Genomic DNA, 27,833 nt, shown 5'->3' on the forward strand with positions numbered 1-27,833 from the left:
TCCCACCTACATAGGGGTGTATATGTCCCTCAACACCCATCAGTCCCACCTACATAGGGGTGTATATACTTTTATAGGATTGACAGAGAGGGGTGGAGGACACTGAATGGAGGCCAGTGGAGGGATTTGTGGAGAGGGGTGGAGGACACTGAATGGAGAGGGGTGGAGGACACAGAATGGAGACCAGTGGAGGGATTGGTAGAGAGGGGTGGAGGACACTGAATGGAGGTCAGTGGAGGGATTGGTAGAGAGGGGTGGAGGACACTGAATGGAGGTCAGTGGAGGGATTGGTAGAGAAGGGTGGAGGACACTGAATGGAGGTCAGTGGAGGGATTGGTAGAGAGGGGTGGAGGACACTGAATGGAGACCAGTGGAGGGATTGGTAGAGAGGGGTGGAGGACACTGAATGGAGGTCAGTGGAGGGATTGGTAGAGAGGGGTGGAGGACACAGAATGGAGACCAGTGGAGGGATTGGTAGAGAGGGGTGGAGGACACTGAATGGAGGTCAGTGGAGGGATTGGTAGAGAGGGGTGGAGGACACTGAATGGAGGTCAGTGGAGGGATTGGTAGAGAGGGGTGGAGGACACTGAATGGAGGTCAGTGGAGGGATTGGTAGAGAGGGGTGGAGGACACTGAATGGAGGTCAGTGGAGGGATTGGTAGAGAGGGGTGGAGGACACTGAATGGAGGTCAGTGGAGGGATTGGTAGAGAGGGGTGGAGGACACTGAATGGAGGTCAGTGGAGGGATTGGTAGAGAGGGGTGGAGGACACTGAATGGAGGTCAGTGGAGGGATTGGTAGAGAGGGGTGGAGGACACAGAATGGAGACCAGTGGAGGGATCGGTAGAGAGGGGTGGAGGACACTGAATGGAGGTCAGTGGAGGGATCGGTAGAGAGGGGTGGAGGACACTGAATGGAGGTCAGTGGAGGGATTGGTAGAGAGGGGTGGAGGACACTGAATGGAGGTCAGTGGAGGGATTGGTAGAGAGGGGTGGAGGACACTGAATGGAGGTCAGTGGAGGGATTGGCAGAGAGGGGTGGAGGACACTGAATAGAGACCAGTGGAGGGATTGGTAGAGAGGGGTGGAGGACACTGAATGGAGACCAGTGGAGAGATTGGTAGAGAGGGGTGGAGGACACTGAATGGAGGTCAGTGGAGGGATCGGTAGAGAGGGGTGGAGGACACTGAATGGAGGTCAGTGGAGGGATTGGTAGAGAGGGGTGGAGGACACTGAATGGAGACCAGGGGATGGATTGGTAGAGAGGGGTGGAGGACACTGAATGGAGGTCAGTGGAAGGATTGGTAGAGAGGGGTGAAGGACACTGAATGGAGACCAGTGGAGGGATTGGTAGAGAGGGGTGGAGGACACTGAATGGAGACCAGTGGAGGGATTGGTAGAGAGGGGTGGAGGACACTGAATGGAGGTCAGTGGAGGGATTGGTAGAGAGGGGTGGAGGACACTGAATGGAGGTCAGTGGAGGGATTGGTAGAGAGGGGTGAAGGACACTGAATGGAGACCAGTGGAGGGATTGGTAGAGAGGGGTGGAGGACACTGAATGGAGAGGGGTGGAGGACACTGAATGGAGATCAGTGGAGGGATTGGTAGAGAGGGGTGGAGGACACTGAATGGAGGTCAGTGGAGGGATTGGTAGAGAGGGGTGGAGGACACTGAATGGAGGTCAGTGGAGGGATTGGTAGAGAGGGGTGGAGGACACTGAATGGAGGTCAGTGGAGGGATTGGTAGAGAGGGGTGGAGGACACTGAATGGAGGTCAGTGGAGGGATTGGTAGAGAGGGGTGGAGGACACTGAATGGAGGTCAGTGGAGGGATTGGTAGAGAGGGGTGGAGGACACTGAATGGAGGTCAGTGGAGGGATTGGTAGAGAGGGGTGGAGGACACTGAATGGAGATCAGTGGAGGGATTGGTAGAGAGGGGTGGAGGACATTGAATGGAGGTCAGTGGAGGGATTGGTAGAGAGGGGTGGAGGACACTGAATGGAGGTCAGTGGAGGGATTGGTAGAGAGGGGTGGAGGACATTGAATGGAGGTCAGTGGAGGGATTGGTAGAGAGGGGTGGAGGACACTGAGGGGAGGCCAGTACAGGGATTGGCGGAGAGGGGTGGAGGACACTGGAGGCCAGTAGAGGGGTGGAGGACACTGAGGGGAGACCAGTGGAGGACACTGAGCGGTTGGTAAGGTGGAGGAGTCTGGCAGCAGCTTTCATGATGGACTGAATGGGGGACAGTTTTTGTAGCGGTCGGCCAACGCGTTTCACTCGCTTTGTCCCTCTGCAGTCAGAAGAGAAGAGCCGTCTTCAGGACGAGCTGGAGGACTCGCGGGACAAGGCCAGGCGGCGTTCTATCGGGAACATCAAGTTTATCGGCGAGCTCTTCAAGCTGAAGATGCTGACGGAGGCCATTATGCACGACTGTGTGGTGAAGCTGCTGAAGAACCACGACGAGGAGTCCCTGGAGTGTCTCTGCCGCCTTCTCACCACCATCGGCAAAGACCTGGATTTTGAGAAGGCGAAGGTGAGCCAAGAGGACAGACACGCAGGTTGTTAACTTTCCGACCGTTGATTATGTGATCTGCGCACGGTGACCGCCGCTCTGCCAGGTTCTAGACCTCCATACACCGCCGCAGGCGCCCTTCACGCCGTGTCCGATTTTTATTCTTTTATATATTGCAGCCGCGGATGGACCAGTACTTCCACCAGATGGGGAAGATTGTGAAGGAGAGGAAGACGTCATCGCGCATCCGATTCATGTTGCAGGATGTCATAGACCTGAGACTGGTAGGAGGAGACTCTTTCTATGGGGGGGTGTGTCTTAGACTGGGTTTTCTTAACTGGGGGGGGGGGGGGCTGCAAAGAGTCCTTTAAGCTTTTATTTGACTGCAGTGCCGGGCTTGCGCCTTGTTAAACTGGTATGTAACCTCCCGTGGGGGCGAGTCCTGCCAACTGATGATGACGGTGGTTGCAAAAGTGCCGCTTTTTGACTGGCACTCCCCGTGCGGCTCTTTAACTGGCTCTCCCCATGCCGCTGTTTGGCGGGCGCTCCCCGTGCCGCTGTTTGGCGGGCGCTCCCCGTGCCGCTGTTTGGCGGGCGCTCCCCGTGCCGCTGTTTGGCGGGCGCTCCCCGTGCCGCTGTTTGGCGGGCGCTCCCTGTGCCGCTGTTTGGCGGGCGCTTCCCGTGCCGCTGTTTGTTGGGCGCTCCCCGTGCCGCTGTTTGGCGGGCGCTCCCCGTGCCGCTCTTTGGCGCTCCCCGTGCCGGTCTTTGACTGGCGCTCCCTGTGTTGCTGTTTGGCGGGCGCTCCCCGTGCTGCTGTTTGGCGGGCGCTCTCCGTGCCGCTGTTTGGTGGGTGCTCCCCGTGCCGCTCCCTGGCTGGCGCTAAAAATCAAACCATGGCATGTTCTAACCAGGTGTGGTACAGGAACATGTACAGAATTGCGTGTTTTCCTGCACGCTGCACCACACAAAAACTTGCTTTTGTAGACGTGTGCGAGGGGGGAGGGGCCCCCACAAATCTAGCCATACCCACGTGTCTGGATCCGCCACCCGACCTATTGAAGTTCTGGCCTTGTCAGTGGGACCAATCATAATACTTGTTGAGCGGGGGGGATGCGATCAAAGTTGTTGAGGGGGGCAGATTGCGAACGGGGAACAGCCGCGAAATTGCGTCAAAATTGCAGGAGGGGACGGGGACGCTTTGATTGGGCCCGGGGCCCCCTATTGGGCTTGAGCCCAGTCAAGCCCAATGGTAAGTCCGGCCCTGCAGGGAGGAGAGTGGGAGGAAACCAAAGAGGTCTGCTATTCTCTAACCTCTGATCCGGTAAGTCTGGAGTTGTGCTTTAAAGCTCCTGGGTCACCATAGCAACCAGACCTTTTTTAGGAGGGGTCGGCAGTTGCAGCCCACACGCATGTTATGTAGATGATCATCGCTGTAATAAATTGACATCGCATGTAACCGTCGCACACGCCGCCTTCTCCTCCCCCGCAGTGCAACTGGGTGTCCCGCAGAGCCGACCAAGGACCCAAAACCATCGAGCAGATCCACAAAGAGGCCAAGATCGAAGAGCAGGAGGAGCAGAGGAAGGTCCAGCAGCTGATGACCAAAGACAAGCGAAGGCCGGGTGAGAATGTAGCCCCTCCCCCTCCCGGTAGCTCCTCCCCCTGGTATATTTTCTATCTCTATAATGATCATGTGTCTCTGCAGGAGTCCAGAGAGTGGAGGAGGGCGGCTGGAATACGGTACAAGGGGCCAAGAATAACCGAGTGCTGGACCCCACCAAGTTCCTGAAGATCACCAAGGTGAGGAACGGTCGCTTGCGTCCCCCTCCCCCCCCCCCCCTGTAGCTGTTGGCGCTCTATAGATCCTGTATAATAACCCGGCCCCCCTCTGTCCTCAGCCCACCATCGATGACAAGATTCAGCTGGTCCCCAAGGCTCAGCCTGGCAGTTGGGGGAAGGGAAGCAGCGGCGGGGCGAAGACCTCAGAGACAGGTAGGGGGACAATAGAAGAATGGGATGTATAGAAATTATTCATTTCCACATTTATTGGTTATGGTTCCATTGTTCTCTTATCACCCCCATTCACTAATCCTCTCTTCCGTCACAGAGTCCCTGCGGCCGGGGGTCCCGAGTCTGAACCGATTCTCCGCTCTTCAACCTTCCGTCTCTCCAGTGGTCTCCCCCTCCTCTGATCCGGACCCTCGCAGGATACTGACAAGGTAATGGAGGTTCTTGTGATGACCTAACCCCAGCCTGTCTGGTGTCCCTCATCTGACATCTCTGCCCCCCCCCCCACAGCCATGCAAACACAGGACGGGAGAAGAACGACAAACCTGCACCACCACCCCCCACCTCAGCCCCCCGCCCCAGCAGCTTACTGCGAGGCAGCAGTATCAAGGACCTCATAGACAATCAAGAAGACCTGAGACGGGAGCCGGTCCACACGGGAAAAGCGCTGAGCTCCTCCACCGAGCAGGAGAAGACTTCCAGCTTAGAGAGGAAGAGCAAAGAGCCAGGTGAGCAATCCATCCTGCACCCAACGAGAGCCAATGAGATCTATCCTTGTCTCTTCTCCGACATTAAGGGCCCCTTTGTCTATAACAGGGGTCTCCAAACTGCGGCCCGAGGGCCAGATGTGGCCCTTTACAAGCCTTTATCCGACCCTAGGGGCACTATTCTTGTCACTGACACCAAAAATGGGGCACTACTACTCCTATTGACCAACAACCCTGAGACTATATTTATTCTCACGGATTCCGGGCCTCCTTCTGCCTCCGCTTGCCACAACCCGGCCCTCCTAAAGTCTGAAGGACAATAAACTGGCCCCTTTGAAAAGTTTGGAGATCCCTGGGTCACATCTACACACTACACTTCACGTAACATGGTTTCCTGTGGGACACTTGTGCGTTTTTCAGCTGCTGCGTTTTTGGAAAGGGACTTTTTTCCCAGGTTGTGTTCAGAGGCGGCTCTTTAATTAGGTGTTCGCCTAAGGCCTCATACTCACAGGGGCCTCGCAGCTGCCTAACTCACCCAATGCATTACTCCAGTTTTGAGGGACCTTAACGCTGCTGTGCTCAGGCAGTGTTAATTGCCCAGCATCCCTAAGAACCAGTGAATATCGGTGACACCACCCCTTGTGACGTCAATGGCCCAGCATGCCCTCAGTCAATGTCACAAGGGGGCGGGTTCACCAGGTGGCCCACGCCCCTTAGTTATTAAAGAGCAGGGTCTGGGGGTCGCCTTGTTAAAGTGGGCTTCCAGATTCCCATAAGCCTCCTGCCCGCAGACCCCCAAAACCACCGGCCAGGGTTGTGGGGAAGAGGCTCTTGTCCATCATGGGTGTGAGTGGGGCCCCATGTCAAGTTTTGCCTAAGGCCTCACAAAGCCTGAAGCCACCTCTGGTTGTGTTTTGCATGTAATAGACTTCGATGGACTCGCACCAAAAACGCAAGTGTTGCGATTTGGGTTGGGCGTTTGTTTTTTCTCATAGGAAAGGTGTGACGGTATCGGTATGATATCCCCGTCAACGTTCCCTTCTTCCCATAACGAAAATCACCCCAATATTCCACGAGGAGGGATATCCCTGGAATCGCCCAGAAAGCCACACATGAGACCAGCTTACTGCTTGAACAACACAGACTTTAATGTTATAACACACAGCTTATATGTCATTTCCAAAACTGTTACAATGACAAATCTCCGCCCCCCTCACACTGGGGCTTCCATACAGATGACTAGGTAGACACGACGGGGCCGATGCTGAAACACATTTTCTTTAGACAATGACATCAATGACGCTGAGCACTAGCTGTACTGAATACATCAACCAGACCGCTCGACCCCGCATATAGAGAGATAATTACCACAATGAAGCAATCAGAATAATTAACACAAGCCACTTAAACCCAGCTCTCCTTCACACAACACAATAGATCAATTAACCTTTAGAAATAGTGAGGGGACATTAGCACATCAATAACCTGGCTAGCAGGGAGCAGTAAACTGAGACATATAGGCAAATGTATCACAATGGCCCCCCTTTTGCTCCCTGCTCCGGCAAACCCGGTTGGACCTTCCCTGGTCCAGTAGGGTTGACGGGTTTAGAGCTATTAGTCAGAGGTTAACTCCGTTTGGCATGACTGACCTCCCTTGGCAACTGCTTCAGACTCAGGTATGTCACCGGGTCGTCAGATCACACGCCGGTCAGTCCCCAAGTCTTTGTGCGATCTGCAAAGTCACCAGAAGTCAGTGTGAAGACAGTGAATGGGTCTGTGCGCCGCCGTCTAGGTGTCCCGCTATGGGAGGGGGCAGGTTATGGCTCTGAAGTGACAATCCCAGGAGATTCATAAAAAGAAAAAGTTATATTTGTTGAAATGCTGTAGCACTGGTGCTCAGAGTCCGGGGGGGGGGGGGGGGAGGGGAATCAGAGCCCCATAAGGTCAGCCACCCCCTGCTCCCTCCGCAGCCGCCGGTTCTCCTCTTGGAGCTTCTCCAGCTCCATCTCCAGTTCATGCTGCTGTGACCTCAGGTGGTTGTTCTCCTCCTCCATGCGGCTTATGCACTCCTCCAGCTCTATGTACTCACGGATCAGCTCCTGCTTGCTCATGTCCTGCAGGCTCTCCACGTGGTCCTTCATCTTCAGGAACTGGGTGGTGGTGTAAGGGGCCACCGGTGGGCCCTTGGCGAACATCTCGGCACGCATCTGGGACGCCCGCTGCGACTCCCTCTCCTCCAGTCGCTTCTTCTCCTCCCAGGTCAGCTTGTTATACGGCTTCCAGGACCTCTTCTTCTTGAAGGGTGGCCGGCGGTGCCTCTTTCTGCCCAGCTCCCTCCAGGGCCCCTCCGGCTCAGGGCTGTCGCCCATGACCAGCTGACAATGGTGTTCCCTGTTGTCCGTAATAACAGATTGTACCATGAGGGCTTCGTAAGGGGTGCCCAATGGTTCTTCCTGACCCAGCTCCTTTGGATCCCAAGCCGAGTCTACACAATGGGCTGCTGCTGGTGGGCGGTACCCAGGTTGAGACCAATTTGACCTGGTGTTGTCATTCATGGGGCAATTCTGCTTGAAGTGACCCAGCTGTTTGCACCGGAAGCAGCGTTGTTCGTTGCCCTCCTGGCGATGATAGCGAGGGCTAGATGTCACCGGTCTGTTAGGAGGTTGGTATCTAGCGGCTGGTGGGTGTGAGGGCACCGTTTGTGGTGGAGGTTGTTCCTGTGGTGTGACCTGGTTCGTCTTGCGAGTATCTGCATATTCATCCGCCAACTTCGCGGCCTCTGGTAGAGTCATGGGCCTGCGATCTCTCACCCAATCTTTGACGTCCGTCTGGATGTGATTGTAAAATTGCTCCAGGAGCATTAATTGCAAAATGTCCTCTGCGGTGGTGGCCTGGCTGCTGTTAGCCCAGTTAGAGGCCGACCGGGACAATTGGCATGCCCATTCCGCATAAGAGTCTTTCGTGGTTTTGCGTGAGTCCCTGAACTTCTGTCGGTGGGACTCTGGGGTTACTGCATAACGAGCCAGGAGCGCTTCTTTAACCCGGGCGTAGCTATGGATATCCTGATCTGGCACGGTCCGGAAAGCATCAGAAGCTTTGCCTGACAGTTTGCCTGACAATATTGCAACCCACTCTCCTCTAGCTATTCGGTGCAGGTTACATTGTCGCTCAAAATCCACCAGGAAGTTATCAATCTCACAGTCCTTTTCATCAAAAGCTTTAAAAGCGCTAAACGGAATCTTCCTTGCGTCTGCTGTGCTGTACTTACTGTTCGGAGAAGGTGCGGCTGCTTGTTGGACTGCTGCCAGTTTTAACTGTAGTTCTGCGTCCCTTATTTGTTTATCCTTCTGTAGCTCCGCGTCCCTTATTTCTTTATCCTTCTGTAGTTCTGCGTCTCTTATTTGTTTATCCTTCTGTAGCTCCGCGTCTCTTATTTCTTTAGCCTCCTTCGCTAACAGGTCCATCACTTTCAGTACCACATCCGGCGTTGGGTTCGGGCCGAACCAAGCTAGCTTCTCTCTCATTAGCTTGTTGGCTGGCGATTCCTCCTCCTGAATCACTGGTGTCTCCATCTCTTGTACTGCTGGCGTTGCTGCAATCCCGTCCTCCTGGTCTAGCTCCATTGATTCTGCTATGATGACCCGCTTGGTTTTGTTGCTAGCAATCCTTCCACGAACTTCCAGTAGTTCTTCCAGTGTCTGCTTGGAATCCGGGTGTGAAGGGGAATAGAAGGGAAAAATCCCACTGCTACCAACCAATTGTGACGGTATCGGTATGATATCCCCGTCAACGTTCCCTTCTTCCCATAACGAAAATCACCCCAATATTCCACGAGGAGGGATATCCCTGGAATCGCCCAGAAAGCCACACATGAGACCAGCTTACTGCTTGAACAACACAGACTTTAATGTTATAACACACAGCTTATATGTCATTTCCAAAACTGTTACAATGACAAATCTCCGCCCCCCTCACACTGGGGCTTCCATACAGATTATAGGCAGACACGACGGGGCCGATGCTGAAACACATTTTCTTTAGACAATGACATCAATGACGCTGAGCACTAGCTGTACTGAATACATCAACCAGACCGCTCGACCCCGCATATAGAGAGATAATTACCACAATGAAGCAATCAGAATAATTAACACAAGCCACTTAAACCCAGCTCTCCTTCACACAACACAATAGATCAATTAACCTTTAGAAATAGTGAGGGGACATTAGCACATCAATAACCTGGCTAGCAGGGAGCAGTAAACTGAGACATATAGGCAAATGTATCACAAAAGGCTTCTTAACAAACTGAACAGCCTTTTGGTAAAGAAGTAGTTCAGCTTGAGCTTTTTAGGCTGGGCTTCTTTTAACCTCTTGACGACCGCGTCCCGAGGATTTACGTCGTCAGAATGGCGCGGCTGAGCAAAGTGACGTGTGTGTGTGTATATAGGTCACTTTAAATTTCCCGCCGTGCAGGCGCGCCGCCACCCTGTTGTGTGACTGTGCCCGTAGGTTCGATGTCCCCCGATCGGGTCACAGAGCTGCAGGACGGGAAGATGCCTGTGTAAACACAGCATCTCCCCGTTCTGCCTAGTGACACATCGGGTGCAACGATCAGTGACGTGCCACAGTAAGCCACGCGCCCTAACAGTTAGAATCACTCCCTAGGACACACTTAACCCCTTCCTAGCCCCCTACTGGTTAACCCCTTCCCTGTCAGTCACATTTATAGCACTGATCGCTGTATAAATGTCAATGGTTGCAAAATGGCATCAAAAGTGTCCACCGTAATGTCGCAGTCACGATAAAAATTGCAGATCGCCGCCATTACTAGTAAAAAAATAAAATAAAATACTAAACATGCCATAAAACTACCCCCGATTTGTCTTCCGTTCATAGACGGACACAGCATCCTTGACAGTAGGGGTTATGCACCTTCCTTCCAGGAGAGACTTAGGCAGAATTTACAGCACTTAAAGCGTTAAAACCTTTCTTAAGTGCCGCTCCTCCCAGGGAGCGTGGCTCCCCAGGCATAACTAACTTTTGCGCAAACCAATCAATAAACGCTTATTGTGATATTATTTATTTTTTTTTATTTTTTTTTACCAAAAATATGTAAAAGAATACGTATCGACCTAAACTGAGGAAACATTTTGCTTTTTTAGATGTTTTTGGGGATATTTATTATAGCAAAAAGTAAATATTGCTTTTTTTTTTTTTTAATTGTCGCTCTATTTTTGTTTATAGCGCAAAAAAAAAAAAAAAACGCTCTATTTGTGGGGAAAGTTCTATTTGTGGGAAAAAAAAAGGACATCAATTTTGTTTGGGAGTCACGTCGCACGACCGCGCAATTGTCAGTTGTTAAAGCGACGTAGTGCCGAATCGCAAAAAGTGAAGGGCCTAATATGGATTTGGGGTGGGGACGCCAGCATTCATTTAACAATCAGCTGTCAGCAGGGAACCCCCGCTGACAGCTGATTAGTCATTGGATGTTAGCCACTTCCTGCTAACCGCCTCTGGAAAAGCCTGGAGGTGGACATTCTGGTAACCGACAACTACCGTGCTGGAAGCGCGAACTCAGCACAGTAATTATTATTTGTTTTTTTACACAGGGCCGCATATCTGTGTGGCTGGCATGAAAAGGTTAAGGACGCAGCAGCCGCCCACTCCTGAACAACCGGCTGCTATTCAGTTTAAGGAGCCTTTCCTCTTAGAATAAAACAAAAACGCAAAACACATAAAAAATGCGTGTTCAAAGGCACTGCATAGATGTGAGCCGAGGGTAACGCTGCCGCTGAGATTTCTGTACAATACAGAACTGATATATAAAGGTGTCTTTTGTTTCCTCGCAGCCAAGAGCGAGATCGCAGAACCTGACAAGTCTCCGGTGTCCGAAGAGGATTTGGAAAGGAGATCGAAGGCCATCATAGACGAGTTCCTTCATATCAACGACTACAAGGTCAGAGCGGCTCCTGCAGTCATTTCACATCCCCTCCGGCGCGGTTGTAATCGGGTTCTCTGTCTCTTCCCTGTCTGCAGGAGGCCATGCAATGTGTGGAGGAGCTGGGGGCGCAGGGCACGCTGGCGGTCTTTGTACGGGTGGGCGTGGAATCGACATTAGAAAGAAGTCAGATCACCAGAGACCACATGGGGCAGCTGCTCCACCATCTGGTGCAGTCCGGGAAGCTCAGCAAGCTGGACTTCTTCACAGGGTGAGATGTGATGCTTGACCTCCAACCCCCCCCCCCCTTTTACGGGGTGAGAGGCGTAGACCTTTCCCCCTTCACGGGGTGAGAGGCGTAGACCTTTCCCCCTTCACGGGGTGAGAGGCGTAGACCTTTCCCCCTTCACGGGGTGAGAGGCGTAGACCTTTCCCCCTTCACGGGGTGAGAGGAGTAGACCTTTCCCCCTTCACGGGGTGAGAGGAGTAGACCTTTCTCGCTTCACGGGGTGAGAGGAGTAGACCTTTCTCCCTTCACGGGGTGAGAGGAGTAGACCTTTCTCCCTTCACGGGGTGAGAGGAGTAGACCTTTCTCCCTTCACGGGGTGAGAGGAGTAGACCTTTCTCCCTTCACGGGGTGAGAGGAGTAGATCTTTCTCCCTTCACGGGGTGAGAGGAGTAGACCTTTGCCCCTTCACGGGGGGGTGAGAGGAGTAGACCTTTGCCCCTTCACGGGGGGGTGAGAGGAGTAGACCTTTGCCCCTTCACGGGGGGGTGAGAGGAGTAGACCTTTCCCCCTTCACGGGGGGGGTGAGAGGAGTAGACCTTTCCCCCCTTCACGGGGTGAGAGGAGTAGACCTTTCCCCCTTCACGGGATAGTGGCCCCCAGATTGTTGGTGGTATAGTGGCCTCCTGGTGACAATAGGTCCAACTCAGTGGTGCCAATGGGACAGTGGGCACCAGAGGAGATACCCCAACCCCCCCATCCCCAAGTATTGGTGTCAGAGGTGGGACTTGCCCTAGAATAGGAGGTAGTGCTGCCTGCAATGAAGACTGATGATCCTGTGGTCCTGCCCGCCAATGCCTCCTCTGATGACATCTTCCTGTGCAGGAGCAGCAGAACCATTTCCGATCAGTCTGGTGCAGATCAATCCACCCACGGGGTACTTTCCACCCGGGTAATTTTATTCTTAAATAGTAGTTCCCTGTGTTTTTAGGGGTGTCGTAGGTGAGGGGCCACTAGTAGGCCAGTAGCTGTCAGAACAGACAGGAAGCGGGGGAAGGTTGTCACCTGGGTGTTGAGAGACGGTCTGATTCCCGACATCCGTGTTTGTGGTCTAAAGTTTCATCACCGACTGTTACCAGAGCCCAAGAATTGGGAACTATGTTCCCGTTCCACGGCTTGTTGGTGAATGTTCTGGGATTTCCCATCATCCTCTGCTCAGTGCGGGTTTAGCACTGCTGTACAATAACCATCTGTTCTTCTCTTCAGATTTTCGGAAACTCTGGAGCTGGCGGATGATATGGCGATCGACATCCCCCACATCTATCTGTACCTGGCAGAGCTGGTGACCCCCATGTTGAAGGAAGGCGGGATCTCCTTGAAGGAGTTAATCACGTGAGTGTGAATGGGTGCGATTCTCGGACACGGCGCGGTCCGCCGGATCTTCCATTGGTGGGATTAGCGCAGGACGCAGATAAGGGCGGATCTTTAGAACATCCTGTTCTCGGGATAGATTTATATTTTGTGTAACTTCCTGTTCACAAATGGACACCCGGGCCGGGTCACACCTATTTTTATATATTTTTTTAGTGCAGTTTGCAGAAGTTTCTAATCGACCCCAGCTCTCTCCATAAAGAGTACCGCCTACTGATGTCACAAGGCATGTGTTTTTTTACAAAAATTAATAATAAAAAGTGTAAAAATGCAAAAAAAATGATAAAGTGCCCCGTTGCTTGCATGCACACGTTAGTCCCAAATGTATACATAAATGTCAATCGCATGCATATGTAAACAGCGATCACACCACACATGTGAGGTATCAATGTGAATGTCAGAGTGAGAGCGATAATTCTAGCGCTAGACCTCCTCTGTAACCCCCCGCACTGGTAACCTGTAAAGGCTTTTAAAGTGTCGCCTATGGAGATTTTCTCTTGCGTTCATGGACGGACACAGCATCCTTTGACAGTAGGGTTATATCCGCTTCCTTAAGGAGAGTTTAGGCAGAAAAAAAGCACTTTAAGTGTTAACAACACATTCATGCAGCTCCTCCCAGGGGGCGTGGTTCCCCGGGTATAACCCACACGCTCTTATTTCTGCGGTGCGTGAAACTCAAATAGTGGTTTTGGGCGGAGGCACCAGATGTGCCGGTCCCTTTTGGGTTCCGCAATCTGCCGCGCACTACAAATTGTGGTTCCTTGTTTTCCTTATTTGGACATTTTATTGTACAAGGAATGGGATACGCTGCAGAAAGTTTTTGCTTTGAGGAGGCCTTTGTGAAAGACCGGGTCTCTCCTCCTTCTGTGGATCTTCCAGTGTGCAGACGTCACGATCCCCACCTTGTGCTCCAGGGTATGACAAGAGACGACTCCTTGGGTTCTACTTTCGTTTCTAAGCACTATGGTCACATGAACAGAGCAGAGAAACGAAAGTAGAACCCAAGGAGTCGTCTCTTGTCACACCCTGGGAGGAGTCTCTTGTCATACCCTGGGAGGAGTCTCTTGTCATACCCTGGGAGGAGTCTCTTGTCATACCCTGGGAGGAGTCTCTTGTCATACCCTGGGAGGAGTCTCTTGTCATACCGAGGAGTCTCTTGTCACACCCTGGAGCACAAGGTGGGATCATTGCGTCTGCACACTGGAGCACAAGGTGGGATCGTTGCGTCTGCACACTGGAGCACAAGGTGGGGATCGTTGCGTCTGCACACTGGAGCACAAGGTGGGATCGTTGCGTCTGCACACTGGAGCACAAGGTGGGGATCGTTGCGTCTGCACCCTGGAGCACAAGGTGGGGATCGTTGCGTCTGCACACTGGAGCACAAGGTGGGATCGTTGCGTCTGCACACTGGAGCACAAGGTGGGGATCGTTGCGTCTGCACCCTGGAGCACAAGGTGGGATCGTTGCGTCTGCACCCTGGAGCACAAGGTGGGATCGTTGCGTCTGCACCCTGGAGCACAAGGTGGGATCGTTGCGTCTGCACCCTGGAGCACAAGGTGGGATCGTTGCGTCTGCACCCTGGAGCACAAGGTGGGGATCATTGCGTCTGCACCCTGGAGCACAAGGTGGGATCGTTGCGTCTGCACCCTGGAGCACAAGGTGGGATCGTTGCGTCTGCACACTGGAGCACAAGGTGGGGATCGTTGCGTCTGCACACTGGAGCACAAGGTGGGGATCGTTGCGTCTGCACACTGGAGCACAAGGGGGGGATCGTTGCGTCTGCACACTGGAGCACAAGGTGGGGATCGTTGCGTCTGCACACTGGAGCACAAGGTGGGGATCGTTGCGTCTGCACACTGGAGCACAAGGTGGGGATCGTTGCGTCTGCACACTGGAGCACAAGGTGGGGATCGTTGCGTCTGCACACTGGAGTGTCCATGAAAACGGCATTGGATTATCCCCCGGGTTCTACAGAGGGACATCCTATGTGAATGCCTGATTGACCCTTTGTGGGTACATCTTTCTGGTAAGCGGCCATCATTTTCTCCTTTGGGATAGAACTCATTCACCATTTGTTTGCACAGCCTGTGGATATTTTTCATGGGACTTTTTTTGTATTTATTGTTATTTTCACTAATTTCGTTGATTCGTTTTTTATACATAATTTTCTTGTAATTTTTGCTTTGATGTTTGATAGTAGCGCACTTTTTTCTCTGTTTATATATGTTGTTTGGAGCCCAATATTAGGCTCCTTTGTATTTGAGTGCAGCACTTCACATTTAAGTCACATTCACAGTTTTCAAATCATTTTTAAACTAACAGTATCACGTTTTTGGGGATAGCGCGGATTGCCTGTGCCTTTTCCTCCGGAACACCGGCTGGCTCTGGCGGGAGCTGTCCAGGATCTTCTGGTCAGGGGGGTGATTGTGCCGGTTCCCTCACAGGAACGGTTTCAGGGGTTTTACTCCAATCTGTTTGTGGTCCCCAAGAGGGAAGGGGTCCGTCCAATCCTGGACCTCAAGGCCCTCAATTGTTTTTTGTCAAGATACAAAAATTCAGGATGGAGTCGATTCGCTCGGTGATGGCGGCACTCCATCAGGGGGACTTCATGGCGTCCTTGGATATCATGGACGCGTGTTTGCATGTTCCCATTTGCACAAAGCACTAGTGATCTGCGCTTTGCGGTCGGGGAGGACCATTTTCAATTTGTGGCCCTCCCACTCGGCCTGGCATCGGCACCACAGGTTTTTTGCCAAGGTGCTCGTCCCAATACTGGCCCTGCTAAGGCAGCGAGGGATCGCTATTGTGTGATATCTGGACGGCCTTCTCCTGAGAGCTTCTCAGGGTTAGAGGACGTGTCTATCACGTGTCAGACTCTCCAAGACTTCGGCTGACTTCTGAATATACATAAGTCAGTGTTGGTTCCGTCCCAGAGACTGGAATACCTGGGACTAGTCCTGGAGGCGCGGGTTTTCCTCACGACGGAAAGACTGGAGTCCCTGTGATCTGCTGTGCAGCAGTTGTCGGCCCAGAAGTGGTCGTCTCTTCGATTCTGCATGAGAGTTCTGGGTCTGATGGTGGCCTCTTTCGAGGCGGTCCCGTATGCCCAATTCCACACCAGGGAGCTACAGAAGGGAATTCTGTTTCGTTGGGACAAGCTCCCGTCTTCTCTGGATTACCAGATTCAGTTGAGCCATCTGGTCAAGTCTTCCCTGGTGTGGTGGCTGACGTCTCCAGTGCTTCAGACTGGGTAGTCTTTTCTACCGTGCCGCTGGACAGTGGTCACGACGGATGCCAGCTTCTCCGGTTGGGGGGGGCGTTTTGGGCACCCAGTCAGCCCAGGGGCGCTGGACTCAGGAGGAGTCCTGCCTGCCGATCAGTGTTCTGGAGCTCCGAGCGATCAAGCTGTGCCTTGCCAGGTGGTCCCTAGATCTGCAGGGCCGACCGGTCAAGATCCAGTCCGACATCGCCACGGCCGTGGCTTACGTCAACCATCAGAGGTGCACGCGGAGTTCAGCTGCGGCGACGGAGGTCGCGCACACCCTTAGATGGGCCGAAAGGTCCGTTCCGGTTCTGTCGGCCGTGTACATTCCGGGGGTTTCAGAATTGGCAGGTCGACTACCTGAGTCGCCAAAAGCTGGACCAAGGAGAACGGTCACTTCACCCGGAGGTGTTTCACAGCCTGTGCTAAAAGTGGGGCATTCCAGACGTGGACCTTCTAGCGTCCCGTCTCTATCGGTAGGTGCCACGGTTTGTGGCCAGGTCAAAGGACCCGTGGGCGGACACGTCAGACGCGTTGGTGGTGCCTTGGGGTCACTATCGCCTAATTTACGCCTTCCCTCCTCTGAAGCTTCTTGCTCGCCTGCTGCGCAGAATGGAAGCCGTAGGGATTCCGACTATCCTGTTCGCTCCAGGCTGGCCGCACTGCTCCTGGTACGCGGACCTGGTGCGTCTGGTGGCTGACGCCCCCTGGCGTCTACCCCTGAGAGAAGATCTTCTGTCGCAGGGTCCGATCTTCCATCCTGTTTTACAGTCGCTGGCTTTAACGGCGTGGCTGTTCTGAGCCAGGTGTTGGAGGACGGGGCATGTCAGGCTCGGTGGTTTCTACCATGCTGTGTGCACAGAAGTCTACTTCACGTAAGATTTACCATCGTACGTGGAAGACCTGCGTCTGTGTGTGAGGAGATGAAGTGGCACCCCCGTACATACGTGGTGTCCCGGATTCTGCTGTTTTTACAGCGGGGAGTGGATCAGGCTCTCGCTTTGAGTGCGGTTATGAGTCAGATTTCGGCTCTGGCTGTTTATTTTCAGCGACCATTGCCAGCGCACCCCTTGGTGCGCTCGTTTGTGCAGGGGGTCCGGCATGTGGCCCCTCCTGTGCGCCCTCCACTGCTCCCATGGGACTTGGATTGGGTCCTCCCGGTGCTTCAAGATGCTCCCTTTGAGGACGTTCGGAAGATCCCTTTGTTGACTCTGTCACAGAAGGTTGTTTTTCTGGTTACTATTGCATCGATCGGACGGGTGTCTGAACTGGCGGCCTTGTCCCGCAAGGCTCCCTACTTAGTCATCCATGAGGATGAGGTGGTGCTGCGACCGCAGCCTTCTTTTCTCCCAAAGGTCGTTTCGGCCTTTCACGTTAATGTGGACATTGTTCTTCCATCCTTATGTCCTCAGCCGAAGAACCGGAAGGAAGCCACTTTACATTCCCTGGATGTGGTTCGGGCTCTTCGTGTGTGTTTATCTGCTACGGCTCCGTTCCGGAAGTCGGACTCACTGTTTGTGTCCGTATCGGGTCCTGAAAAGAGCCTGGCAGTCTCGTCGGCCACCATTTCTAGGTGGATCCGTCAGGTTGTGCTTCAGGCCTATGCCCTGAAGGGGCGGGCGTCTCCCTTTCAGGTTACGGCGCATTCGACCAGGGCGATCGGTGCCTCTTGGGCTTCCGACATCAAGCCTCTGTGTTACAGGCGACCTGGTCGTCGGTCCACGCTTTTCAAAGTTTTACAAGGTGGATGTGAGTGCATCTTCTGATGCCTCCTTCGGCTGCAAGGTATTATAGGCGGCAGTTTAAGGTTGGAGTTCCTCCGTTGAGCAACTCTGGTTTTGTTTGGGGTGTAAGCTTGATCGCTGTGTTTTTCCCACCCCTCGAAATTTTTGACACTGCTTGGGGACGTCCCTAAGGTCAAAGGCTGTGTCCGTCCATGAACGGAAGAGAAAATAGGATTTTTGTACTCGCCGTAAAATTAATTTCTCTGAGTTCATGGACGGACACAGCACCCACCCCTCCTTTGTTTGTACTGCTTGTTACGAACTGAGGCTGCTAGAGCAGGGTGTGGGTTATAACCGGGGGGACACACCCTCTGGGAGGAGCTGCACTGAGGAATGTGTTGTTAACACTTAAAGTGCTTTTTTTTTTTCTGCCTAAACTCTCCTGAAGGAAGCGGATATAACCCTAAGGTCAAAGGCTGCTGTGTCCATCCATGAACTCCTATTTTTTGTACTCACCGTAAAATCCATTTCTCTGAGTTCATGGACGGACACAGCACCCACCCCTCTTTTGTACTGCTTGTCTACGAACGGAGGCTGGATACTTCCAGAGAGTGGGATGTACCCGGGGGACACGCCCCCAGGGGAGGTGCTGTACTGAGAAGTGTTTTTAACACTTAAAGTGATATTTTTTTCTGCCTAGTCTCTCCTAGAGAAAAGGTACATAACCCTAAGGTCAAGCTGCTGTGTCCGTCCATGAACTCAGAGAAATGGATTTTACAGTGAGTACAAAAATCCTATTTTTATTTTTTTCAAAAAAAAAAGAAAAGATGGGCAAATACTGTGACATAAAAAATTGCACAACCCGCCATTTGTATTCTTCAATGGCCTCTGCTAAAGAAAAAAATATATATATAATGATTTTTACATGTAAAGTTGGGGTCTGGAAATGGGTAGTTTATTATTTTATCTTTCCGATTCTCCGCCCCTCGCCGTCTTCCAACGTCTAAACAGAAGCAGTGTATGTAGATTGACCTTAGGAGCCGTATCTGGACCCCACGCTGTGGGCACAGCCTGCGATGTTGCTTTTCCATTGGATCCTGCGTGGGGCGCTCACCTTGGCATTTGTACAACACGTTGCATTAGATTGGCATAGTATAGGGGGAGGGGGGGCAATGGCGGCTCTCTTGGCATTTGTACAACACGTTACGTTAGATTGGCATAGTATAGGGGGAGGGGGGGCAATGGCGGCTCTCGTACTACTCCACAAAAGCAGTACTGACAGTGTACCCCCTGAAAATGGGTAGCAGACGGGTCTGGCATACTGTCCAAGGGACATGCTGGAACAGTTTCCACCAATCAGCTGCAGCCACTTATCGGTGTATTGTAACAGTGGTGGGTGTGGCTGTCCTGGCGGGGGAGGAATTCTTCTTCCATCCACCTTGAGGCTGGGTTCACACTGGATGCCGATGCGGCTCCCAGCGGGGGGGCTTCGGTGCGGGGCAAGGGTCCGGTGCGGCTCCCAGCTGGGGGGTTCAGTGTGGCTCCCAGCTGGGGGGGTCCGGTGCGGCTCCCAGCTGGGGGGTCCGGTGCGGCTCCCAGCGGGGCAAGGGTCCGGTGCGGCTCCCAGCTGGGGGGTTCAGTGCGGCTCCCAGCGGGGCAAGGGTCCGGTGCGGCTCCCAGCAGGGCAAGGGTCCGGTGCGGCTCCCAGCGGGGCAAGGGTCCGGTGCGGCTCCCAGCTGGGGGGATCGGTGCGGCTCCCAGCTGGGGGGTCCGATGCGGCTCCCAGCTGGGGGATTCGGTGCGGCTCCCAGCTGGGGGGTTCGGTGCGGCTCCCAGCTGGGGGGATCGGTGCGGCTCCCAGCTGGGGGGTCCGGTGCGACTCCCAGCTGGGGGGTTCGGTGCATCCTGGTTCATCGTTTTCAGCCTGATTTTTGGGCTGAATTCAAACCTGAAACGGACCAAAAGATGCACCGGACCCTCTGCAGATTCTCACCGGAGCCGCATCGGAGGTATGTGAAGCAGCTCTGTAGAGGGCCGGTCACATGCTATTGTGAATTGGATGCAGAGATCCCCACATACAATTCACAATAGTGTGAGCCCGGCCTTATGTGGATGCAGGGATAGTGTGATTTCCGGTCTTATGTGGATGGAGGGATCTGTTATCGGGCTGAACAGACAAAATACTAACACTGTACGGCCGATTTTCACTGAAAGCTTTTTCTTTTTATTTTATAGAGAGTTCAACAAGGCTCTGCTCCCTGTGGGCCGCGGGGGAGGGGTATTGCTGTCGGAAATTTTGCACCTTCTATGCAAACAAATGGTATGTTATCCATGGAGAACGTTGCCATGCGTGGGGCAGATGTGTGTTGTCACCTGTCCCTGTCATGTCCTCACCTGTACAGAACGTTGTCATACACACGGGGGGTATACAGTGTGTCCTTGTCTTATTTCAGAGCCATAAGAAAGTGGCGGCATTGTGGAGGGAGACGGGGCTGAGATGGAAAGATTTATTACCCGACGGGGAGGATGTGCAAAGTTTTGTAAGTGAAAAGGTGAGAGACAGCCGGCTGTGCGATCCTGTGCTCTGCACCCCCCTTCCTGTACCCCCTCTCTATACTCTGCTCCTGCCTTCCTGTACCCCCTCTCTATACTCTGCACCACCTTCCTGTACCCCCTCTCTATACTCTGCACCCGCCTTTCTGTACCCCCTCTCTATACTCTGCACCCACCTTCCTGTACCCCCTCTCTATACTCTGCACCCACCTTCCTGTACCCCCTCTCTATACTCTGCACCCGCCTTTCTGTACCCCCTTCCTATACTCTGTACCCTCCTCTTATACTCTGCACCCCCTTCCTGTACCCCCTTCCTGTACCCCCTTCCTATACTCTGTACCCTCCTCTTATACTCTGCACCCCCTTCCTGTACCCCCTTCCTATACTCTGTACCCTCCTCTTATACTCTGCACCCCCTTCCTGTACCCCCTTCCTATACTCTGTACCCTCCTCTTATACTCTGCACCCCCTTCCTGTACCCCCTTCCTATACTCTGTACCCTCCTCTTATACTCTGCACCCCCCTTCCTGTACCCCCTCTCTATACTCTGCACCCGCCTTCCTGTACCCCCTCTCTATACTCTGCACCCGCCTTCTTGTACCCCCTCTCTATACTCTGCACCACCTTCCTGTACCCCCTTCCTATACTCTGTACCTTCCTCTTATACTCTGCACCCCCTTCTTATACTCTGTACCCTCCTCTTATACTCTGCACCCCCTTCTTATACTCTGTACCCTCCTCTTATACTCTGCACCCCCTTCCTATACTCTGTACCTTCCTCTTATACTCTGCACCCCCTTCTTATACTCTGTACCCTCCTCTTATACTCTGCACCCGCCTTCCTGTACCCCCTCTCTATACTCTGCACCCCCCTTCCTGTACCCCCTCTCTATACTCTGCACCCCCTTCCTGTACCCCCTTCCTATACTCTGTACCCTCCTCTTATACTCTGCACCCCCTTCCTGTACCCCCTTCCTATACTCTGTACCCTCCTCTTATACTCTGCACCCCCTTCCTGTACCCCCTTCTTATACTCTGTACCCTCCTCTTATACTCTGTACCCTCCTCTTATACTCTGCACCCCCTTCCTGTACCCCCTTCCTATACTCTGTACCCTCCTATTATACTCTGCACCCCCCTCCTATACTCTGCACCCCCCTCCTATACTCTGTACCCTCCTCTTATACTCTGCACCCCCTTCCTATACTCTGTACCCTCCTCTTATACTCTGCACCCCCCCCCTCCTGCACCCCCCTTATACTCTGCACTCCCCTTCCGTGAGTTCCACCAAAAAAAAAAAAAAACAATGTGTTTCCCCAGAATCTGGACTTCACGTTGTCGGACTGCTCCAGCCCTTCAGAGAAGAAGGAGATGACGGCGGAGGAGCTCAACAAGCGGCTGGAAGAGCTCATCATTGAGGAGAACGCCAACGATGAACATATATTTGACTGGGTAGAAGTGAGTTCTGTCCTGTGATAGTGTAATGATTCTGTCTGGGTGTACCTGATGGCCCCACCCCTCGGAGCTCGCCTGGACCGCCCCTTAGTAGCAATGGGATGATTGGCTGCCTAGTTCAGTTTGTGGCTAATCAGTAGAAGTTTACAAATCATGTCTTACCAGGATGCCTGAGGACGGGTTGGAGGCTCCCATTGGGCATGCCTGTGGATGGGTTGGAGGCTCCCGTTGGGGTTGCCTGTGGATGGGTTGGAGGCTCCCGTTGGGGTTGCCTGTGGATGGGTTAGAGGCTCCCGTTGGGGTTGCCTGTGGATGAGTTGGAGGCTCCCGTTGGGGTTGCCTGTGGATGGGTTGGAGGCTCCCATTGGGCATGCCTGTGGATGGGTTGGAGGCTCCCATTGGGCATGCCTGTGGATGGGTTGGAGGCTCCCGTTGGGGTTGCCTGTGGATGGGTTGGAGGCTCCCGTTGGGGTTGCCTGTGGATGAGTTGGAGGCTCCCGTTGGGGTTGCCTGTGGATGGGTTGGAGGCTCCCATTGGGGATGCCTGTGGATGGGTTGGAGGCTCCGGTTGGGGTTGCCTGTGGATGGGTTAGAGGCTCCCGTTGGGGTTGCCTGTGGATGGGTTGGAGGCTCCCGTTGGGGTTGCCTGTGGATGGGTTGGTGGCTCCCATTGGGGATGCCTGTGGATGGGTTGGGGGGTGCCTGTGGATGGGTTGGGGGGTGCCTGTGGATGGGTTGGGGGGTGCCTGTGGATGGGTTGGGGGGGTGCCTGTGGATGGGTTGGGGGTTGCCTGTGAATGGATGGGGGCTGCTTGTGAATGGGTTGGGGGTGCCTGTGGATGGGTTGGAGTACATGGCGCGTCTGGCAGTACAGACAGCAGGTAGGAGACATCTTGCGTGACATGTGCGTTGTGAATGACCTGGAATTGTGGCGTCCTGTGTGCTGACCCGGCTTCTCGTCTTCCAGGCTAATCTAGATGAAGGCCAGATGACGTCTCCGACATTCCTTAGAGCTTTAATGACCGCCGTGTGCAAAGCGGCGATTGTGGGTGAGTGTTTGTGACCAGCTGTGTTGTGTCAGGTTGGCAGCGAGACTCTGACAGGTTCTCTTGTTTCCCTCCCAGGGGATTGTTCTTCCTGCCGTGTGGACACTACCTTCCTCAAACAGAAGGTTCCAGTCTTAGTGAAGTACCTGGACTCCAATGTAGAGAGGGAACTACAAGCACTTTATGCACTTCAAGCATTGATAGTAAAACTTGATCAACCTCCCAGTAAGTACAAAGAGGGACACCTACCGAGCAACTTCCCTTCCCAACGTCCCCGCACCCGCCTCTCCTAACATTGCAATCCCTTACTCATCACTCCCCATCCCAAGCTGCAGTGCCACCCTCCTATCCAGGGCTGCCCTCCTCTGCTACTCCTTCCCCCAATCCAGTACTATTGTCTTCTGCTCCACAACTATCTGATCCTGCAATCTTCCACTTCCCCCACCTTACACCCCCCATCCCATGCTGCTGTCCCAAGCTCTCCCCCCCCCCCCCATTCCATGCATCCTCCCAGGCACAGCACCTCTCCATTCACCTTCTCCTCCCAGGCACAGCGCCTCTCTGCCATTCACCTTCTCCTCCCAGGCACAGCGCCTCTCTGCCATTCACCTTCTCCTCCCAGGCACAGCACCTCTCTGCCATTCACCTTCTCCTCCCAGGGCACAGCGCCTCTCTGCCATTCACCTTCTCCTCCCAGCACCTCTCTGCCATTCACCTTCTCCTCCCAGGCACAGCGCCTCTCTGCCATTCACCTTCTCCTCCCAGGCACAGCGCCTCTCTGCCATTCACCTTCTCCTCCCAGGCACAGCGCCTCTCTGCCATTCACCTTCTCCTCCCAGCGCCTCTCTGCCATTCACCTTCTCCTCCCAGCGCCTCTCTGCCATTCACCTTCTCCTCCCAGCGCCTCTCTGCCATTCACCTTCTCCTCCCAGCGCCTCTCTGCCATTCACCTTCTCCTCCAGCGCCTCTCTGCCATTCACCTTCTCCTCCCAGCGCCTCTCTGCCATTCACCTTCTCCTCCCAGGCACAGCGCCTCTCTGCCATTCACCTTCTCCTCCCAGGCACAGCGCCTCTCTGCCATTCACCTTCTCCTCCCAGGCACAGCGCCTCTCTGCCATTCACCTTCTCCTCCCAGGCCCAGCGCCTCTCTGCCATTCACCTTCTCCTCCCAGGCACAGCGCCTCTCTGCCATTCACCTTCTCCTCCCAGGACCTCTCTGCCATTCACCTTCTCCCGCCTCTCTGCCATTCACCTTCTCCTCCCAGCGCCTCTCTGCCATTCACCTTCTCCTCCCAGCGCCTCTCTGCCATTCACCTTCTCCTCCCAGGCACAGCACCTCTCTGCCATTCACCTTCTCCTCCCAGGCACCCAGCGCCTCTCTGCCATTCACCTTCTCCTCCCAGGCACAGCCCCTCTCTGCCATTCACCTTCTCCTCCCAGCACCTCTCTGCCATTCACCTTCTCCTCCCAGGCACAGCACCTCTCTGCCATTCACCTTCTCCTCCCAGGCACAGCCCCTCTCTGCCATTCACCTTCTCCTCCCAGCGCCTCTCTGCCATTCACCTTCTCCTCCCAGGCACAGCACCTCTCTGCCATTCACCTTCTCCTCCCAGGCACAGCGCCTCTCTGCCATTCACCTTCTCCTCCCAGCGCCTCTCTGCCATTCACCTTCTCCTCCCAGGCACAGCGCCTCTCTGCCATTCACCTTCTCCTCCCAGGCACAGCCCCTCTCTGCCATTCACCTTCTCCTCCCAGGCACAGCGCCTCTCTGCCATTCACCTTCTCCTCCCAGGCACAGCGCCTCTCTGCCATTCACCTTCTCCTCCCAGCGCCTCTCTGCCATTCACCTTCTCCTCCCAGCGCCTCTCTGCCATTCACCTTCTCCTCCCAGCGCCTCTCTGCCATTCACCTTCTCCTCCCAGCGCCTCTCTGCCATTCCCCTTCTCCTCCAGGCACAGCGCCTCTCTGCCATTCACCTTCTCCTCCCAGGCACAGCGCCTCTCTGCCATTCACCTTCTCCTCCCAGGCACAGCGCCTCTCTGCCATTCACCTTCTCCTCCCAGGCACAGCGCCTCTCTGCCATTCACCTTCTCCTCCCAGGCACAGCGCCTCTCTGCCATTCACCTTCTCCTCCCAGCGCCTCTCTGCCATTCACCTTCTCCTCCCAGGCACAGCGCCTCTCTGCCATTCACCTTCTCCTCCCAGCGCCTCTCTGCCATTCACCTTCTCCTCCCAGGCACAGCGCCTCTCTGCCATTCACCTTCTCCTCCCAGGCACAGCGCCTCTCTGCCATTCACCTTCTCCTCCCAGGCACAGCACCTCTCTGCCATTCACCTTCTCCTCCCAGGCACAGCGCCTCTCTGCCATTCACCTTCTCCTCCCAGGCACAGCGCCTCTCTGCCATTCACCTTCTCCTCCCAGCACCTCTCTGCCATTCACCTTCTCCTCCCAGCACCTCTCTGCCATTCACCTTCTCCTCCCAGGCACAGCGCCTCTCTGCCATTCACCTTCTCCTCCCAGGCCCAGCGCCTCTCTGCCATTCACCTTCTCCTCCCAGGCACAGCGCCTCTCTGCCATTCACCTTCTCCTCCCAGGCACAGCGCCTCTCTGCCATTCACCTTCTCCTCCCAGGCACAGCGCCTCTCTGCCATTCACCTTCTCCTCCCAGCACCTCTCTGCCATTCACCTTCTCCTCCCAGGCACAGCGCCTCTCTGCCATTCACCTTCTCCTCCCAGGCACAGCACCTCTCTGCCATTCACCTTCTCCTCCCAGGCACAGCACCTCTCTGCCATTCACCTTCTCCTCCCAGGCACAGCGCCTCTCTGCCATTCACCTTCTCCTCCCAGGCACAGCGCCTCTCTGCCATTCACCTTCTCCTCCCAGGCACAGCGCCTCTCTGCCATTCACCTTCTCCTCCAGCACCTCTCTGCCATTCACCTTCTCCTCCAGCGCCTCTCTGCCATTCACCTTCCCCTCCCAGGCACAGCGCCTCTCTGCCATTCACCTTCTCCTCCCAGGCACAGCGCCTCTCTGCCATTCACCTTCTCCTCCCAGCGCCTCTCTGCCATTCACCTTCTCCTCCCAGGCACAGCGCCTCTCTGCCATTCACCTTCTCCTCCAGGCACAGCGCCTCTCTGCCATTCACCTTCTCCTCCCAGGCACAGCCCCTCTCTGCCATTCACCTTCTCCTCCCAGGCACAGCGCCTCTCTGCCATTCACCTTCTCCTCCCAGCGCCTCTCTGCCATTCACCTTCTCCTCCCAGCACCTCTCTGCCATTCACCTTCTCCTCCCAGCGCCTCTCTGCCATTCACCTTCTCCTCCCAGGCACAGCGCCTCTCTGCCATTCACCTTCTCCTCCCAGGCACAGCGCCTCTCTGCCATTCACCTTCTCCTCCCAGGCACAGCGCCTCTCTGCCATTCACCTTCTCCTCCCAGGCACAGCGCCTCTCTGCCATTCACCTTCTCCTCCCAGCGCCTCTCTGCCATTCACCTTCTCCTCCCAGCGCCTCTCTGCCATTCACCTTCTCCTCCCAGCGCCTCTCTGCCATTCACCTTCTCCTCCCAGGCACAGCGCCTCTCTGCCATTCACCTTCTCCTCCCAGCGCCTCTCTGCCATTCACCTTCTCCTCCCAGCACCTCTCTGCCATTCACCTTCTCCTCCAGCGCCTCTCTGCCATTCACCTTCTCCTCCCAGGCACAGCGCCTCTCTGCCATTCACCTTCTCCTCCCAGGCACAGCACCTCTCTGCCATTCACCTTCTCCTCCCAGGCACAGCGCCTCTCTGCCATTCACCTTCTCCTCCCAGCGCCTCTCTGCCATTCACCTTCTCCTCCCAGCGCCTCTCTGCCATTCACCTTCTCCTCCCAGGCACAGCGCCTCTCTGCCATTCACCTTCTCCTCCCAGGCACAGCACCTCACCCCTCCTGGTCACATCCCCCCCCCCAGTATTGTGGTGTGAATATCCCAAATTGCTGCAGTTACTCGTTTCTGCCATTTGATTGGGAGATCCTGCGGGAGGCGCTCTAACACTCTCTCTCTCTCGGCAGACTTGCTCCGTATGTTTTTTGATTGCCTCTACGATGAAGAAGTCATATCGGAGGAGGCCTTCTACCGATGGGAGAGCAGCAAAGACGCGGCGGAGCAGAACGGGAAAGGCGTAGCGCTAAAGTCAGTCACTGCCTTTTTCACGTGGCTGCGAGAAGCCGAGGAGGAATCCGAGGACAACTAGAAACTTAAATAACATTCTAAAGACCTTCAAAGAACGGACAAGACACAGCAAGGGCCACTTTCAGCATCTTTATATAGTTTTTTTTATTATTTTTTTTTCTCCCCGTTCCTCTGTTCGCCAATCAGGGTACAGAAAATGGATGAAAAAAAAAAAAAAACACAAGAATGGATCAAACGGGATCCACCCGTCGGTGAAACAACCGACACCCAGCCCAAGAATTAATTTTTAAGTTTTGAAGTATAGAGAGTGGGGGAGGGGGGGGGGAAGTGGATCGGGGGGCGGTCGCCCCTGTGCATTGTGGGCTATTATATTTATAGAAGTAAATATTAACGTTTTTTTTAATTATATATTTTTTTTTAATACTGCCCTCTCATGCTCTCATATTTTTTTTTTTTAAAGCAGAGAAATAGAAAAGAGAGAGACTTGCCCTTGGGAAAAAAAATAAAAAAAATCCACAGATCATTTCAGAAAAAAAGAGAATAATTTATTATCCACGGACTACATGAGCCGCCAGCGTTTCCTCCGCTCTGTGAAGCAGATGTACTGTAGAAGACGGGAAACCTGGACCTTCCTCGCATTGTAGCCTGCCTTTTATATTTAAAAAAAAAAAAAAAGAAAAGAAAAAAAAAAAAAAGATATAAAAGATAATGTTTTATGACAGGTTTGAGCTTTGACTGTCTCAGCGCTAAGCGGGTTCATTTTGGAAGAAAGGTTTTGCGATGAGCTGAATTCCCGCCGTACAAGGCTTTCCTCCGTACACTGTGTCCATCCAATCAATACCAAACGCCGCCATCGGAGGCGCTACGGAGCGGGACCCGGCCCGATGACAAAGGGGCATTTGCGTTTTTTTTTTGTTTTTTTTTTGGCGCGGTACGCAGTGCTAATGGTTAACAAGACGGTAACCCGATTCCGGCTCCCGCTCTCGGCTCCGTGGAAACGCCGGGGCTAACCCCCCTACTTT

General features: G+C 54.0%; 1 protein-coding gene across 17 annotated transcripts in view; it reads left to right on the top strand.

The window, feature by feature from the left end:
* EIF4G3 (eukaryotic translation initiation factor 4 gamma 3) overlaps window positions 1-27,506 on the top strand; it is a 105,822-nt gene extending 78,316 nt beyond the window's left edge. For all 17 annotated transcript variants that reach the window (XM_040326731.1, XM_040326733.1, XM_040326734.1 and 14 more), the window contains 16 exons: window positions 2,294-2,530; window positions 2,689-2,793; window positions 3,999-4,131; window positions 4,215-4,309; window positions 4,408-4,501; window positions 4,617-4,728; window positions 4,808-5,025; window positions 10,857-10,963; window positions 11,044-11,216; window positions 12,438-12,563; window positions 19,824-19,908; window positions 20,042-20,140; window positions 21,462-21,599; window positions 22,564-22,645; window positions 22,721-22,867; window positions 26,691-27,506. In XM_040326731.1, the coding sequence (XP_040182665.1) occupies window positions 2,294-2,530; window positions 2,689-2,793; window positions 3,999-4,131; window positions 4,215-4,309; window positions 4,408-4,501; window positions 4,617-4,728; window positions 4,808-5,025; window positions 10,857-10,963; window positions 11,044-11,216; window positions 12,438-12,563; window positions 19,824-19,908; window positions 20,042-20,140; window positions 21,462-21,599; window positions 22,564-22,645; window positions 22,721-22,867; window positions 26,691-26,872 (2,133 nt within the window). In that variant the 3' untranslated portion in view covers window positions 26,873-27,506. The remainder of the gene's footprint in view (window positions 1-2,293; window positions 2,531-2,688; window positions 2,794-3,998; window positions 4,132-4,214; window positions 4,310-4,407; window positions 4,502-4,616; window positions 4,729-4,807; window positions 5,026-10,856; window positions 10,964-11,043; window positions 11,217-12,437; window positions 12,564-19,823; window positions 19,909-20,041; window positions 20,141-21,461; window positions 21,600-22,563; window positions 22,646-22,720; window positions 22,868-26,690) is intronic.
* The last annotated feature ends 327 nt before the right edge of the window (window positions 27,507-27,833 follow it).

Source organism: Rana temporaria, chromosome 10 (genome assembly GCF_905171775.1).
Source record: "Rana temporaria chromosome 10, aRanTem1.1, whole genome shotgun sequence".
Lineage (NCBI taxonomy): Eukaryota > Metazoa > Chordata > Amphibia > Anura > Ranidae > Rana > Rana temporaria.